The following is an 18,528-nucleotide window of genomic DNA, read 5'->3' on the forward strand; positions in this document are numbered from 1 at the left end:
CTGACAGGGTAAAGCTGACCCACCTATGTTTAAGAGTTCAGAGTCTGTATTTTTGTAACTTTCCCCACACAGTTTTTGTTTGTTTTAAAGAGGTTAAGATTAGAAAGCCTTCTGTGGCATTAAGATTGGCCTTTTTTTAAACACTGAGAAAACCTGGGATCTCCTGGAGAGATTACGAGGGGCAATTAGCCCTTAGCACATTCGCCAAAAGAAGTTTCATCATTTCCTTTCCTCCTAAAATCATAATACTGAGATCTCCCTCACTGAGAAAATAGGCTTTGGACAATGGGAAGAGGAGAGGGGGTGCTACAGGGGGGTCCCTCACAGCACTAGTAAGACCACGTCTCCAAGCACAAATACGCCTGCACCTGGATTTTCCCAGGACAGGAGTCAGGGCTCCACAGACCATGGTGAGCTGCCCCCGGCAAAAGGCAGCCGAGTCGCCAGAACTACACGGACGCCCAGCTTGGCTGTCTGTCACAGGTGGGCTAATATAAGCTGCTCAGTATCAGTGCTTAGTTTCTTTTTCCAAGAATGCATGGGTGTTTTGAGGGACTAGGAGAATATATGTAAATCCCTTACTAAACTGTCCTGGTCTTATACAGGAAGCACCCAAAAAACAACAGCTGTTGGTTCATTGTTCTTAATAATAAAACATCCAGGGCTCAGTAAATATGAGTTAATTAACAAACTCGTATCCCTCGCCTCTCCTTCCTTCTTTTCCTCCTTTCTTCTGAGTACTAAAATCTGGGAGTTCCAAATTTTTTACCCCCACTCACTCACTCCAAATACAAGTGAGTGTTGTATATTCTACTAAGCTGTAATTTCAGGCTTTTGTGGGCTCAATTTGGGAGAAAACATAGGGATGTATTTAAAGTGTAAATAATGTATGAAATCAAAGCTTTAGCTGAGAACCCATTTCTCAGGTAAGGACTACATTTAGGAAGCTCATACATTCCTCTGTGATGCTCTGCCCCACCACTGAGTCTGCGATTCCTTGAGGGTGGGGACACAGACCCCGGTATTTGTGCTGCCCTATGTCCTGGTGCTAACAAAGTGACATTAAAGGACCCCGAGCTCTCTGTGTCCTGGTGGCTTCAAGGACAGGTGGGGAGCCAGAGCGTGGTCCCCCTGTCCTTGCGCCCCCAGCTGGAGTCCCTGGAAAACAGCAAACCTGTTCTAAGGACATGAAAACTGAACTGAATCCAGAACTTTCAACTTTGCACATACCTGAATGGAACAAAAATATGCTTCTGATCTACAACTAAAGGGAGAAAGAAAATGTGAAACCTTTTCCTCCTAGTAAAAAACTTTTGTTGAAGTTGCTGGTCTGCCTGAGACCTGAATTACATCCAGGTTTTGAGCAGAATGTATGTATCAGTGATTCCGAACTTAAGGTTTGTAAGACCCCACAGTCCCTCTGGGAATCTTAAAGAAGATTATCTTATACTCTCCTAACAAAATGGATTTTGATTCTTTCCTTAAGATGTATTTACATATGTATATGTGTAAATAATGAACACACTTTAAAGTGGATGTGTATGCTTCAAGAACTTAAACAGTGATGACCAGTTGGGCGTTAAAACTTTAAAAAGGTGGGGAATCACTGACCTGGACTATCCCTGGAAGCCAGGAAGGAAAATAAAATAGTTCAGATTTTACAACTTTGCCTTTGTCCAAACAACATGCTCAATGTTGACCACTGGCTACTAGAGGGGCCTACGGAAGTCCATGCTCTGTTGCTAACGACTATGCTCAACGGTTTTTAACAACTCCCAGGATAAACTGGATCCTCTGGTCTAAAAACAAAAGGACAATGTATTTCTTCACCAATAACACATTTCCCTAGTCATCTTATTTGCACATCAGTGTTCTTTCCCAGTACTATGTCTTTACTATCTTGACTTCTATTAATTTTACATTTTGAACTATATTTTAAAGTGTTAAATAAGTATATAGAAATAATCACTATAGAGATTGGTAACAGTCTATTTTCTTACAACTATGGCTGGTAAGTTAATAATACACTTTAAGGGGCTCTCTTTCTCAAAAGTTGTTGGTAGCCTAAAAGTTGTATTTCATGAAAACTACTACATAATTCAGATGTTAAAAAAATAATTAATAATCCTAACTGATCTAAGGTCTAACTGGCAAAAATTTCATGAAACCTTAATGTAGTTTAGAACACTAAACATTTTAGGCAGATTTAAGTATTAGACATTTCAGAGTCACCACTGAAAGAAGCCAATGGACCCATAAATCTACTTTAGCTCTAAATCTTTCTTCACAAAACTTTTTACTCAAGTCCTCAAATGTCTGTTGAAATGAATTAAACTATTAGAAAGTGATGACATTTAGGTATCTTAAGTATTTTTACCACTTAGAAAGAACTGCTCATTACCCTAAGAGACTCCCCTGCAAAGAAAGCTAAAACTTGATTTCACAGTTCTCTCTCTTATTCTTTTGCCCAATTTTTGCAGAGATGGTAACTTTTGATATCACAATAATTTGTTTCACAGTCAAAATGCAGAAAATACCAGCACCAAAATGGAATATTGCTAAATAAACCTTTCAAACAGTCACAGACTTCAGAACATTCTTCTCGACACGTTGCATTACCCACCTTCCACTGCAAGGTTAGTGAACTTTTGCTCCTGTGTGCCAGCTTAGGTGGGAAGGGACACTCAGGTGCGCAGCTGTGGGTGGTGAAGCTAACCGGCTCAGAGCAGGACCCCTTTACAGAATTATACATAGCGTATACCCTGAGAATGGAAACACAATACAGTCAGTGCCAGAGGCCTATCACACAAGACTGGGGTGTTAATCTCAGCTTTGCCCCAGGGTTTCCCTACAGGAACAGAATTTCTTATGTAATACACACTGCGGCCCTCATTCTTATTTGCTAGTCTTGTTCTGACCTAACTATGGTCACCATTTTCAGGGGAAAATAATTCCAGCAGGCCATGTGCCTCAATGCGTTCTCTCCTCCCACTAGTTGTCAGAACCACCCAGCCTCATTTAAGATAGGCAGAGTCTACTGACCGGAAAAGAATATGCTAAATAAGGACATATCCTTATTCCCCGAAATGGTCTCCAAGTATATATTCTAAAATCCATCAAGCCCCTCTCTCTGGTTGACTTTGTCTGGAATGAGGCTAAAAGTGCAATTGAAGGTTGGGTGGAAGGAGACAAGAAATGGTGGGGAGAGCACAAACCGGGAGAGAGAGATGGAAGTACAAACAATAAGGTAGATACCATCTTTGAACTGTCTATCATATTGCAGATATTTAAATAGAAATATGAATATTTCACACACAAACAGGCTTGCTACTGCCAAGTGCATCTTTCTCTAGTTCAATAACAACATTGTTCAGGTACAGTTTATCCATCCAACTCTTACACCTGGAGTCAAGATTAAAAATGTGCACTCTGAACATTAAAATGCCTGGCTCAACATTCAACATATGGACCTGATTTCTCAGAGAAGCTGTGAAGAAAAAGCATGTAACACACTATTATAAAACGACACTCCTTGCAAATAGCGTAAAATAGGATTATGCTGATTTTTATCATCTTCCTTTTTTTTAAAAAAATATTGGGGATTAAAAAAAAAAGCTTGAAAACATACTCTTTCAAAAAGACAACAAAGAAATCTTTGCTGCCAAAAAAGATGCATGGATTAAGCTATTCAGAATTGGTAAATACATCAAGCCCTTAGTTCTTGACAATTCTTTATGAGGCGCCATTAAAGACGGAGCAACACTCAGACTGGAGACGTGCAGTGAACTCCCCAAAGCAACACGGCTGGAGAGCTGGACCGACCGCACTCAGTCGCGGAGCTCTAACTGCTGTCCTGGATTCCCCAGCGTCCTGACTCACCCTGCAATTATGTGTTTCTAAACACCCACAGTTCACTTCCCCTCACTCTGCTCAATGAATAAACAACAGCTAAAGATACCATTACGGAAGATAGGACCTACCTAGGTATATGATTTTTAAAATCCTTTCTCCTCAAAGTCCACCACAAAAATTTTACAAAGGCCATACAAATCAAAAGAACTAACAGACATGCCTCGCTTCCATTCTAAAAGGTAAAACATGTATTTATTGGCTATTTGACTTGTTTGCCTTACGGGAGCATACCATGATACGTGATCCAAACAAAAGATGCTTTATCGTTAGGTACACCCAACCTGATGAAAGAAATGCTCCTTTTTGCATTCGCTGTAAGTAGGCAAATGATAATAGAAAATGGAATGGCAGATTTGGCAGGATCATTTCCGTGCATCAGGACAGGCTTGTTGGGAGTAAGTTGCTTAAAAGGAATCACAAAATGTTCCAGACATGGGCAGAGTTCCAGCTTGAACTTTAACAGATCAGTTGAATTCTCCCACTGATCACTCATGGGTTGTATTTGGCCCAAAATATGTGCGCGGGGAGGGAAGAAAGATGGTGTTAAAATATTACCTCCACCTATGAATTAAAGGACACTGGCAATGACCACCAGACAAGAGACGAGCAGACATCACATACTCCTAAGGAGAGACCATGCCACTATCTACAAAATCCCTGCCAGAAAAACGGAAGCTGTATCTGTTTAAGCCTCTTCACTGCTTTATAAGAAACGTGGAGAGAACACCATTAAGCAACACTGCTGCTGCTGCTAAGTCGCTTCAGTCGTGTCCGACTCTGTGTGACCCCTTAGACGGCAGCCCACCAGGCTGCCCCGTCCCTGGGATTCTCCAGGCAAGAACACTGGAGTGGGTTGCCATTTCCTTCTCCAATGCATGAAAGTGAAAAGTGAAAGTGAAGTCGCTCAGTCCTGTCCGACTCTTCGTGACCCCATGGACTGCAGCCCACCAGGCTCCTCAGCCCATGGGATTTTCCAGGCAAGAGTACTGGAGTGGGTTGCCATTGCCTTCTCCGCATTAAGCAACACTACAGGGATGCAATCAGCCTAATTCGCAATGTGGAAAATTCTACAGACAGAATTTTAGTTATTATTTCAACAAATAATTGCAAGAAGAGAAAAATGGAGGGAAAAATCTATAGCTTAAGAGAAATTTAAGAGCTATCAGCCAAACATAATATGCAGACTATGTGTGAATTCCAATGACAACAAACTGAAGAAACAAAACCTTCATTTTTAGGACAGTTTAGGAAATGGGAACAGTCTCTGGACTTTAAAGACATTAAGGAATTTACAATTTTTGTTTATGTTGGATGGGCAAGGGGTGTGTGATGATGGTAATGTGGTTCACAGGTGAAACAGTATGTCTGGACTTCACTTCAAAATAACTGTTGGGGGAGGGGGCTGGTGAAGGCACCAAGGAAAGAAAAAGTTGGGTAGTGGGCTTATGAGAGTTCATTAAATTACTGCCCACTTTTGACTACTGAAATCTTCAGAAATAAAGTAAAAAATTAAGCCAATGTTAGAAAAAATGGAGATCTCATTTTAAAAAATGAATCTCTGGCTTCTCTTGAAGAGTGTAAGTTCTAGCAACACTGAACTGCAAAGCTGAATGACAGACACGGGTTTATTCTGATTTATTTGTTTATGGCTGCGCTGGGTCTTGGTTGCTGCGCATGGGCTTTCTCTAGCTGCTGCAAGTGGGAGCTACTCTCTAGCTGTGGTACAGTGGCTTCTCATTGGGGTGGCTTCTTTTGTTGCTGAATACAGGCTCTAGAGTGCATGGGTTTCAGTGGCTGTGGTATGTAGACTCCGGAGTTGCAATTCAAGGGCTTCAGAACACAGGCTCAGTAGTGGCGCGTGGGCTTAGTTGCCCTGCAGCATGTGGGATCTTCCCAAACCAAGGATCAAACCCGGGTCCCCTGCAATGCAGGCAGATTCTTAACCACTGGACCAAAGTGCCAAATGACAGAAATTAAATGAAACTGAGAGCAGCCCCTCTATAGATGGGGCAGGCGCTGTCCATGTCAGAGTCCCTGTCGCTCCCTACCATCTACCTGGCACTGAGGTGGCTTTTTAAGCTGCCTTTTACCCAATCCTCTTTACCCACTTTCATTCCCAGAAGATATCTCATGCAGTGGTCAGTAGGCATTTGCTTATGAGTTCAGACTGTACTCAGGGAGACCAAGTCCTAAAAATCCACAAACACATTCAGCACCAGAACTCCACGAGGCTAACAGAGCAGGGGAAAGGAGCGAGGGGATGGGCCTGCCAAGAACCAGCAGACCACAGCTGGTTATCTGGGAAGAGCTGGACTCAGTCCTAAGTTCATTCTATATTTTTAACGAGATTCTTGGATCACAAATCCACACTTAGGCTAGCGAAACACGAATAAAGGAGGCTCTTGACAGGCAGACCGGGAGGATGACAGTAGAATGAAGGAACCTGATGGCACAGGTGAAAATCTGAGGTAGCTGAGGATGGACGGTTGTGTGGGCCACCAGGAGTCATTCCCCTCGGCTTTAAACTCACGAACATCACAGTTTGTCTAAACGAGGAGTCAGTGCTCGGCACTGATAAAAATTTGTCTGCAAAGGAAACAAGATCCATTTTACGTGCCATTTTATAAATGTGCTGCACGAAGGATCTAAAACTTGACATGATTATTGAAGTGCCTTATGATTACGTCTGTCAATTCAAATGGTTTAGTGAATAGATAGCAACTAATTGCAATAATTACCAGCTCCATTTTTACCAGCAACTTTCACAGAAAAGTCTCTGGAAATGGCATTACATTTTCAAGAATGCTGCAGTAATATTTCTCACATGATGGTGTGTTTTCTCTACTAATCACCATGTGATAGGAGGATCTGTGGAGTTGGAACAATGTCCTAGGTTAAATATATCAGCAAACAATTCAGTTCTTTAAGCAATTATACCAGCAGAAAGGAGGACACTTTTCTAATTAATCTTGTGCTGGGTTTTTACATTTGCTTCAGTTTAAATACTAACTAACTGCTTATGAAACAGGTGCTCCAAGAATTTCAGAAATTTGCCTCCAACTTCCTCCCAGCACATCTGTAACATACTAGGGGCAACAATTTCTAGTCAATAACACCTATTTCATAACCCTACTCTGAGCTAGTCAAGCCCATATTTTTGGAAACGTTTCATCACATAATTTTTCTGGGAAATGTTATTACATGATATCATCTCTGGGCAACTTCTTTGCCAAATTGTTTATGCCAGTGACTGGAAAATAGCTTCACATTTTGTCATGAAATTGCTATCAATTCCATCACTCAAATTTTTGATTATCCTTTTACTTATAAAAATATAAATTCTTGACCCCCACAGTAAAATGATTGCTTCAATGTCAGTATCAATTATAAAACTACCAATTGAGAGGAATATACTTTTCTTTGCATATGTGTAAATAAATGAATATATAAATATTTTTGATTATAAAAGTTACATACTTATGCATAAGTATTATAAAATAGAATGTGATTTATTTATGTGTATGTATGCACTAGAGTTTTCTTATTCCTTTTTCTTCCTCAACATACACACACACACACACACACACAACACGGGAAATTTTGCATTGGTGGTGTTATACAATATATAACACAATGCCTTATATGGAAGCACTGAATAAATACACTTTGATAATAACAAATTGACTCCTTTTAAACCAAAAGAAGCAATTTGTTTAAGAACTGGGTAATTAAAGTGATGACCTTAATAAAAATAACTCAGGACTCAGCACCTAGACTTTTTAAATCAACATAATAGAGGAATTATTGAGGAATTACTTTCCTCAATCACTAGGAGAAAAAAAAAAGTGGTTGAATATGTGGAATAATGACACAAAAATACAAAGCAAAAAGTGAGGGGGAAAAATCTTTAAAGCCTGGAATGTCTCAGGATACAATTTTTAATGTGGAATTTGGCCTGGAGGGCATGGCAAGTGCCAGTCTAAACAGCCACAGACATATGATCTATAGCACAGTCTCAAAGATGCCACTGGTCTCTTAATAAATTATTCCCAATAACAGTGAGGTGATGGCAAGTAGGAGTCAAGAGCGACTCTTGCCTGGAGACTGATGCCAAGCCCCAGACAGCTCAATGACAGAGCTCCATGACCGAGAGACTGCTACTCTAGAAGTCCAACGTGCTATCCATTGCTCCACTGAGCCATGACAGCCACTTTAAAAAATGGTTATGTATCTGGCTGATGAACTCAGACAATACTCACTAACAGGAGGGAGGAAAAAGTTGGAAAAGAACTCATAGAGATAACAAGCAATCAATGTGAAGGGGATGGGATCAGAGTAGCAAAATCAGAAGCAACAAAAAAAAAAGGAGCCCAGGTGAGACATCGGTACCTGAGAAAGAAACCTGTCCCTCTACAGAAGAGTTATCTGGACAGAGATTTCCGCCAGCCTACGTCAAAATGTTTACTACCAAGAGCTGGAAGGGGATTCAGCCGGCTCGGTGCTGCTAAAAGCATCCTTGTTTTCATCATCAGCTCGCCACACTTCTTCCAAGGCAACACTCTTGAAATTGGTAATGTACAAATAAATAAAAATGGCAATGAATATAATGGCTCATTTTGCAGCTGTATAGTAACGGAATTCTTTTGGCGTTTCTATTGTGGAAAAGTGAGGAAATATTTCCACACAGTCTTTGAGGCCTTATAGTTCAGTTCAGTTCAGTCGCTCAGTCGTGTCTGACTCTTCGCAACCTCATGAATCGCAGCACGCCAGGCCTCCCTATCCATCACCAGCTCCCGGAGTTTACTCAAACTCATGTCCATCGAGTCAGTGATGCCATCCAGCCATCTCATCCTCTGTTGTCCCCTTCTCCTTCTGCTCCCAATCCCTCCCAGCATCAGGGTCTTTTCCAATGAGTCTGAGGCCTTATAGGTGACTATTAAATTTAAAACTATATTTGAGGTCACCGTGTTGATAAAAGTTTATATTTTTAGAACCAAGATGCTGAGAATATTAATACTGCATCATAAAAAGAGATTTTGTTCCTTTTTTCAGCAACAATTATGATACATCTTTATCTCAATAAAATAGTGAGTGGTATGGTCAAACTATACTTAGGTTCAAAGAACCTGCATCACAAAGGTCCTTTTTCTTTTTAGAACAACTTTGGAATAATAAAACAAACAAAAACAACATCTATACATGTTACAGGTTTATAATAGATTTGCACTTATATGTAATTTGCTCTCACGCCATCTTTCTGAGGCTGATATTATTATCCTCATTTTATGAATGAGAAAACATGGTCACTGAAGTTTACATGGCTTGCCTAATCACACACCTGCAGTAAGTGACGGAGCCATTAACTGCATATTCCAAGCTCTGTCTACAGTGTCATCAAGCTGCCTCTGAAAATAATCCAGGGCAGAGGAAACTGACTCTAAGTAGGGGCTGAGAGTCTTCTCTAGTTTGAAAAATGAAAGGCTGCACAGTATAAGGAAAGAGAAGGAATGGTCTACATAGCCAGATCAAAGTGACTACCATTTGGACTGTACACACTTTTCTCAGTAAAGAATTTTTTAAAATTCTAGAAGAGGTTATTACCAAAGAGAGGGAGAATTTTCCATCTCTCTGGCCAGTAGAGTGCTAGGCTAGATGATAGTTGGTGGTGCCTTGGGCTGTGTACATGTAGTGTCACATATGTGTCAAATATGTCACTAAGGTGGGGTCCTTGATGTGTCAGGAGGAAGTTTGGGTCCAAGGCCCCTAGGAGGTAACATTTCTTTGGGGGATTCCATTAATTATTCCTTTTATCTGCCCAGAAGTTGAAGGTGTTCAAAAGACATGTAAGAAGAATTCATGTGCAAGTAAACTCTAAAGTTTACCCTTTGTAAGAGGGGTTTAAAAGAAACTAAGGGAAACAAGAGACAGGACAGTAAATAAAGGGCAGACTGTGACATTTACATCATTTAAAAAAAAGATATCATCGGCTCATGGATGAGCAGAAAATTAATAAAGTCAGTAAAGCAATGGCAGTGAACATTAAGAGAAAAAAAGAAACACATGTTAACAACGTCTCATGCAAAACATCTACATGACTCCCCATACGGTGCTGCATTTTCTGTTGTTTTTTGGTTGTTAAACCCACTATTTGAAAGAATGGTTTAACTATTATCATTCCTGCTTCACAAGTTACACAAATCTTTTTGTTTGTAGATGGTGTGAAAAGTTCAATACTTTTGGGCTAAAGTTAACTGACTCCAAATCCAAAAGTTCTGATTCAAAAGGGAAAAAAAGATGGTTGTCATAGAGTTCATCTAAACAGTGCGGTAGCTAAGCAGATGCACACTTTATGACTGAATGTAAAAACCAGCTCTTTTATGTATTGCTTTAAACATAGCTTTAAACACTTGTGCAGCTAATAAGATATTACTACCTGAACACACCCCAACTTGCCCTACTTTTGTTACCAAGAAAATTTTGGCATGGATTCTCTGTGATTGACCGAAGTTGAAATAGTCAATTCATGGCAGAACCAGACTAGAAGTCAAGCCTACTGATTATTAATATAATGCTCTTCCTATTAGGCTATGCTGTCTCTATTCCACCACAATGGAACATGTTGTGTCAACTAACCATTGTAAAGTATAACAAAGGATGTGTGCTTGATGCTTGCAATTTTATTACATAATCTTGATATATACATGCACAATTGAAGAAAGGAGAGAGAATTTGTTGTTGTTCACCCTATTAGATAAAATAAGAATTTCTGGATAAATTAAAAATTATATAAAATGAAAGTTTTAATTAAAACTTAAAAGATATTATGGATCACATTCAGATTAAGAAATCTGCCTATTTGCAAATGGATGTATCTTTGAATAATCAGATGAGCCCTGATACTTTTCTCTTTGCAGGTCGGTGGTTGGCAGGGTTTCTTCCTAAAATTAGCAGGCCCTGCCTTCCAGAGCAGTCATGAAAGAGATTGCAAAAAAATCACAGAAGAGATTTCAGACTACATATCAAACTATGTGAGTTGTTTTGGCAAACTGCATTAGTTCTTGTTAGAGATAATTTTGATATTTGCATTACTAGACTTCAAATTCAAAACCTATTGCCTTTTATGGTCCAAACTTGAAACATGGGAAGGACTTTATTTAGTCATTCATGCTGAACATATGGTTCGCATGGAAGGTCTATAATGAAATAACTGATATACTCATGGTAAAAAATTATATTTGCTTTATAGAAAGAAAATATCATACATTAAGCCACATGTTCCAATAGATCTTAGAAGGATATGTGAAATAAAAGTTACTTTATAAAAATAATTTAAAAATTCTGTTCAGGGTATCATCTACTTTTCTATGACCAGATGCACTTCTGTGGACTCCCAATCTTGATGCCAGAAAGTGAGGGACACTGAGAAATGGCCAATGAGCAAAGGTGCTGAAACTTTTAGCCAGGCAAGTGCTGTTAATCAGATACTTTTAAAAAGGAGAATACCATTTATTTTAGCAATTTGAAGTCCCCAGTACTCACCTCACATGATAATCGGTTGCTGGCCTAAGATCTTTCAGGTTACATTCTAATTCTTCTCCACTGCAAAGAAAAATCACCTATTAGTCAACGACAACAGTTTCAAAAATAAAATAGGTTTTGGATTTGGGTCTCATAGTCATGTACAAACAAAAGTTCAAGAACTATTATGTCTCAGTTCAGTTCAGTTCAGTTGCTCAGTCGTGTCCAACTCTTTGCGACCCCATGAATCGCAGCACGCCAGGCCTCCCTGTCCATCACCAACTCCGGGAGTTTACCCAAACCCATGTCCATCAAGTCGGTGATGTCATCCAGCCATCTCATCCTCACTATTATGTCTACTTCTGCCATATATCAGAAATAAACTTCCCTATTTGGCATTATCATTTTTTCGGGACTAGTAAATTAGATTCCTTTAAATCATGTCATTCAGGATCTGGAAAAGGGTAAGGTTAACTTATGAATAAAATTCCAAAATGTCTTATCACTTCTTCAAAGTAACTACATGAAAGTAAGTAAAGAAGCAAAAAAAACTGAGTAGACAGATACACGGATAAATGTGTAAATAACAGTACCAAATGTCAACTGAAGGTGACTCTCAGATTCACCCTGGAGAGAACTCCAACAATTTCAACTTCTCAGCTTTCTTCAAGAAATCTCAATCTGTTTCCCTCACATATCAATACTAATAAGCAGCTCTCTTATAGATACATTCCAATAAATAGTTCTCTTATGCAAAATAAAACCACTTATTTGATCAGAAACTGCAAATGAACCTTGACTTAATCATGAGGAAACAACTAACATAAAATATGGACTGTTCCCATTAAAAAATTTTTCAAAGGTAAGAGGGGTGTGTAGGGGCATAACTGTGTTCTTCAAAAATGTCAGTGTCTGTTCAACCACAAATAAGAATGAAATTCTGCCGTTTGTAACAACATGGATGGACCTGGAAGGTATTATGATTGGTAAAATAAGTCAGACAAAAATACTGTATGTTATTACTTATATGTGGAATCTAAAAAAAAAAAAAATCAAACAAATGAATGAATATAAAGAAACAGAAACAAGTTCATAGATATAGAGAGCAAACTAGGGGTTACCAGTGGGGAGAGCAAAGTGAGGAAGGGCAAGATGGGGGTAAGGCATTAAGAAGTACAAACTACTTTGTATAAAGCAAATAAGCTACAAGGATATCTCATACAGCACAGGAAATATAGTGAATGCTTCATAATATCTTAAAATGGAGTTCATCTATAAAAATTTTGAATCACTATGTAGTATACCTGAAACTAATGTAATACTGTATGCAAACAATATTGCAAAGAAGTAAATAAGTGAGTTAAAAAAAAAAAAACCAATGGGTTGTTCCTAAACATGATTTAATCACAATGAGGCCAGCAAGCTCCAGTGCTTCCCAGCGTGCTGGAATAGGAAGGACATAGAGCTACCCTGACGAAAACCTCCCACAAATGTTACAAGGCGGCATCTGATCAAGCTCCAGAGCTGACGATCAATTAATAAGAAATACAGGGAAGGAAGATTAAACTAAATTCAGAGTGGTAAAAAAAAAAGTGATCCACTCTTTGCAACTGGTCAAGAATTTTAAAAAAGGATGGAAGATATACCTGAAACCAATATTGTAGATCAACTATACATTAATAAAAAATTTTAAAGTTAAATTTAAAATTAAATATATTTATATATAAAAATACATTTTAAAATATAAAACTTTACAGAAAAGAAAAAGGATGAGGACAATCTTCTAGATTAAAATGCATTTATGAGATCTAATAATCCCAAGCAGTAAGTAAACTCTGTTTGGATTCCAAGGGGAAGAAATCAACATTAAAACATATTTTTGAGACAACTGGGGAAATTTGAACATGGTCTAGGTATTAAATGATGCCAGGCATTATTGTTAGCTTTTCTAGATGTTAATGAGATTGTGTGTTACTTAGGTCAGGTTTGACTCTTTGCAACCCCATGGAGCGTAGCCCTCCAGGTTCCTCTGTCCATGGAATTCTCCAGGAAAGAATACTGGAGTAGGTAGCCATTTCCTTCTCCAGGGGATCTAATCCTAACCCAAAGACTGAACCTGGGTCTCCTGCATTGTAGGCAAATTCTTTACCGTCTGAGCCACCAGAAAAGCGTTGCAGTTATGTAAAAAATGTCTATGTTTATCTACAGTGAACTATGCAGGAGTAAATTTGACATGTTATCTGTGAGCTGCTACCGAATTCTTCAATCATAATAGCAATAATAAAGATAAAGGGGACATGAGTCAAATGTGGCAAAATCTTGAAAATTTGTTAAATCTGAGTGATGATTACCTGGAGCTCACTGTATTACTTTTTCTACTTTTTTGTATGTTCAAAATGTAATCATAATTTTAAAAATATTTTAAACCTCTTGGCCTGCTAGGTTTAACATTTTTGTTTTTGAAAGAGTGTGTACATGTGTCAGTTTTCTTTATTAAAACAGAAGATAAAAAAAAAAAAAGTCAGGGTAATAGAAGACAATGAAATATGGCAGAAGTGTTCCAAATTAAAGAAGGTTGCTGAGACATGACAACTAACTGCTGTATTTGACCCTGAATGGATCTCGTCTTAGAGGGGAAGAAAAATGCTACGAGACATTATTTAACCAACCAACGAAATGGGAATGTAGATGATGGACTGGATAAAAATATGGTACTGATGTAAAGTCATGAAGTTGGTAACTGCATTGTAGCTATTTCAGAAAATATTTTAGGAAACACACTGCAGTATTTAGCAGTAAAGGGCCACAATATTTAAAACTAATAGAAAAAAACAGATTTAGAGAGAAAAGGCAGGAGAGAAAATCAAATACTAAAGCAAATAGAGTTAAAAGTTAACAACAAGTGAATCTGGGTAAAGGATATGCACATATTCCTCGATCTCTTTATTTTTGCAACATTTTGTAAGTTTGAAAATTATTCAAATAAAAATGCTTTCTAAAAGTTGCAAACTGAAGGCCAGTGTCTACACCTTGGCTACAGCTCTGCTGTTTGACTTGACTTTAAAGTTTTAAAAATTTGCTCAATAATTAATAGTGTAAAATTAGGAATGCTTACAAAATAACTCAGATTTTCAGCATTTCCTTTAAAAAAAAAAAAAAAAATCCAAGGAGTTCACAAATCCAGACCTATAAACCCTTATGCAACAACCTATTTCAGGTGAGTTGCAGCTGCTTTCTCAATGAAGGCAGGAATGTTCCCAATTACCTCATTCCCAAGCTTCCTACTTTCTCACCTATGGGCATCTGGGACTCCAAGTCCTGCCACCAACGACCATCACGCATTGATAGAATCTGTTTCCTAGTAGGCTGGGGGAAATGGCGCTCTTTTATTTTGTTAAGGTCACTACCAATTCTGACTTTTCAAAACAGTACCCAATAGAGTTAAGGGGTTAGGACTACATTCGGAGGACAGTGAAAAAGCACCACAGAGCTCTTTCACAGGGCAGCGACACGGCCTGATTTCTGTTTCTGCAGGGTGGAGGCTGGATGGGAGGACAGCTTGCCAGAGCGGATGCTGGAGGGGCCTGAGGAGACTCTTGCAGGAGTCCAGGAAGAGATGACAGAGCTCCATGGGCAGCCACAGGAGGACAGAGTGACTGAACGGCTGCCTACCCCCTCTCTTCCCCCCTTTTCTTTGTCCAGAAGGAGACAAATCCCCACAGCAACTTAGTAATAAGGAATGGAGCTGGTTGGGGCGGGGGGGATGCAAGGTCTGTAGCAGGGAAACAGGAGAGAAAAGCAGTCTGTCTGGCAGAGGAAGAAGTGGACTTCTGCGACCTCACGACTCCGGGCCCAGGCAGCACTTCCTGGGGCCAGCCACAGAGAGGTCACACAGACTGCCTCCATTTCCTGTTCTGCAAATCTGAGAGTACCCAGCAATCACAAAAGAGAAAACGCTTGACCCTAAAGAATATTTTATCTCATTTAGAGCACAGCTATAAATCATGTGAATGGGTAATATCTGGGAGTTCATAAAGTGGAAGAGGATAATCTCTTATTCTGTGTGCTAATAAACTTTTGACTATTTAAGATAGCCTCCAAATAAAATGCTTCACGACACACTGGAAAACTATCATAGAGGATAAAAAGTAGGCTGAATAGAAACCACATTGTAGAATTTCGAAAAAACCACACAGTAGACTAGTAAAAGGTCTGGGCCTAAAAGGTGAGCATAGGAGGGCAGGATAAATGTCATACTCGCTTTTTGCCCTGCCAACATTAATGGAAAATCTTCTTTAGTCCTATGCTGGCAAGCTAACATAACCAAGTGACACATCTGAACAACACCGAATGGCTCTATGAAAGTCATTTCTGATTAGTAATTACTCGGACAAAATTAACTCTTGACATTGTAATTATCACTAATTCTTAGAAAGAACTATTTAAAGGAAATTTTACAAAGCCATTTAATTTTTCTTTGTTTTTCTATTCTCCTTAATAACGCCAATTTCACAGTTTAGCAGCTGGAGAAAAACACATGGAAATATACATTACCTGTAAATTATCTTGTACTTTCCATCTCGTCCTTTGTCTGACAAAGCCACCTCATAACTGTAGGGAAAGGAAAGACCGCTGTGGGGTCCACATGAAAGTCCAACAGGGGGCGTCCAGGACAACACAACTGTTCTTGCCTGAATGTTAGAAACCTGAGGAGGAAAACAAGAATCACACACCACACTTCTCCTCAGAACATTTTGTGATTATCAGCAGTAGCATAAAAATGGCTCAGATTTAACTCCAGAAAAAATGATTTTAATTCACAAATTTATTTTAATTGCAAAGAAAACCCATTCTATATTGTGTTCTCTTGTCAAGGTCCTGATGTCCAAACTGTAACTCCTGAAATGTCTGTCCTTATTATGCAAACTTATGTCCAAGTCTGGTGTAATTCACACTTGGTCCTCCAGAGAGTAAAAATAATGTCATGTCCGAGAATTTTTCTAAAGGTAAAAAGTTGAACGTGATAAATCTCCATGATAGTACTTTCTGGCAGACTCCAAGGCTTGCTTGATGTCGAATCATCCTACAAAGCCAAGATCTTCCAAATCATGCCCTTCGAAGGCCTGCAGGTCCCTGGAAGGCCTTCAGGGTGCGGGAGGATGGGGGGAGGCAGGGCTGGGAGTGGAGGTAGAAATGGAATGGCCCAGGCAGACAGCTGGCAGAAGGAAGTGCAGAAATGTTCCACCTCTCTAGGCTCTGCTTTTATCTTTTGCGTTGGCCTCCACTTAAGACTTCATTTGAAAAAAGGAGTCTGGGACGCTAAACGCCCCAACTTTTCCCCTTGAGCTAGCACTCACACTGTCTCCTGGGCATCCTCAGCAGGACTGAGACCCAGCTGCCCGCAGCCATAAACTGCTCCTTAACAGGTTAACCTGTTAACAGGTTAACTGGCTTCTCCTTTGCAATTTCATGTCTCGTCTCTGACTGTGCTTCCTGGGGCACCTCCCCACACATACTATTTGCCTTCCAATCTTTGTTTCAGAGTCTGTTTCTGGAGAAACCAAAAATCTAGTGCCCAATCTAATTCTTTAAAATAAATCTATCAGTGCATTTTAAGGTTCTGATCTCCTAAAGTTCATTTTGTTGTTCTCTGAATAACATATTAAAAATATAAGAGTTAAAACATACACTAAAGTTTAATGTCCATACAAGACTTTATAGCCATAGATTAGTAGGCTATGGATGGAGATGACTAAACTACGTTCTTTTCTTCTATTTTTTTTGTCACTATTTGACCTAAATAAAGAGTATTAAAATACAAAATAACATAAAAGCATGAATAATAAATATGGAAATGAATACCAAATTTCCCTCTTCAGTCTATCATTCATTCCATTTTGAGCAGAGCCCTGCACATCATTTCTATTCCAAATAGACATAACATCATATATTTAACCAATGATTTAGTTAAACTCCTACTCATCCTTCAAGACCCTAAGCCTAGGGCTCACTACCCCCAAGTAGCATTCCCTGAAGCACCCTATGGGGTCTCTGTTCCACAGCACCTGTTGCTATCTCTATCCATTGCTAATCACGTTTATCGCATTTGCCTACCTTTCTCACTGGACTGTGGGACTCCCTAAAGAGAAGGCCCAAGTCATATTCAACCACGAGTAGTGGTTGTTTGGTAAACATTGAATGAAAAATAAGAAAAGAGTAAGACAGCCTGAGTTTCTGATACAGGTCACAAGATGGAAGGCAGGCTAGCATTATACACAGCTTTTAAAAAATCCCCAAAAGACACTGTTAGAGAACTGAACTCTACCCTTCTTGCTTCGACTCCAGACTAAGAGCTCCTCTTCTGCCTGCCGCTGCCCCCTCAGCATGCCATCTCCTCTCACACCCTGAGACTTAGCTCTGGACTTGCCTGTTTTCCTGCCTTTAACACACCTTACTTGGTGAGAGGCTATGGACACAGAGATGATTAAGATAGGACCTCCGCCTGGTGAAGACCGAGAGATGCATGAGGAGCCTCATGGCAGACCCACTGAACACACAGGGCCCCAGAGAAGCTTGAGACCAGCTCATGAAAAGTCTCCATACAGTGCCCGACCGTCCGCTCAGGATCTGGCGCTGTTCTTCGTGCTCCAACCAACCACACTGTGTGGGCACTGACATGTACCACTCGCTTCATGCCGCTCTGCTTCGGGGGTTGTTCCCTTGACTGAATTTTACGGCAGTACTTCTACCACATACACCACTATATTTGCTGAATTACTCACCCACCATTCATGACTAGCCTAGAGATACTGGATACTTTATTTGATTTTTAACTTACAAAGAGATATTTTTGCCAGGAGGAGTTCAGTTTATAACTTTAAAGGATGCTGATTAGGTACTAAGAAACATTCAACCTAGATGATAAATGGCCCAATTCCAAGAGCACAGAGTATAGTAACACTGATTCTATGAATGGTGGTGTGAAATAACATCACATCTTAAAATAGCTCAGTCAAATGCTGGCACTTTAGATACTGAACAGGTACCCATAAATTCACATCCCTTTAAACTCTACCATTCTCATCAGCTATTAAGACT

At 39.5% G+C, this 18,528-nt stretch overlaps 1 protein-coding gene across 3 annotated transcripts in view; it reads right to left on the bottom strand.

Moving 5' to 3' along the window:
- Nucleotides 1-18,528, bottom strand: part of FNDC3B (fibronectin type III domain containing 3B) — a 348,034-nt gene that overhangs the window by 81,470 nt on the left and 248,036 nt on the right. For all 3 annotated transcript variants that reach the window (XM_070466411.1, XM_070466412.1, XM_070466413.1), the window contains 3 exons: nucleotides 15,985-16,136; nucleotides 11,452-11,511; nucleotides 2,624-2,762 (listed from right to left, as the gene is read on the bottom strand). In XM_070466411.1, coding sequence (XP_070322512.1) covers nucleotides 2,624-2,762; nucleotides 11,452-11,511; nucleotides 15,985-16,136 — 351 coding nt within the window. The remainder of the gene's footprint in view (nucleotides 1-2,623; nucleotides 2,763-11,451; nucleotides 11,512-15,984; nucleotides 16,137-18,528) is intronic.

Source organism: Odocoileus virginianus, chromosome 4, assembly GCF_023699985.2.
Source record: "Odocoileus virginianus isolate 20LAN1187 ecotype Illinois chromosome 4, Ovbor_1.2, whole genome shotgun sequence".
In the NCBI taxonomy this organism is placed as follows: Eukaryota; Metazoa; Chordata; class Mammalia; order Artiodactyla; family Cervidae; genus Odocoileus; species Odocoileus virginianus.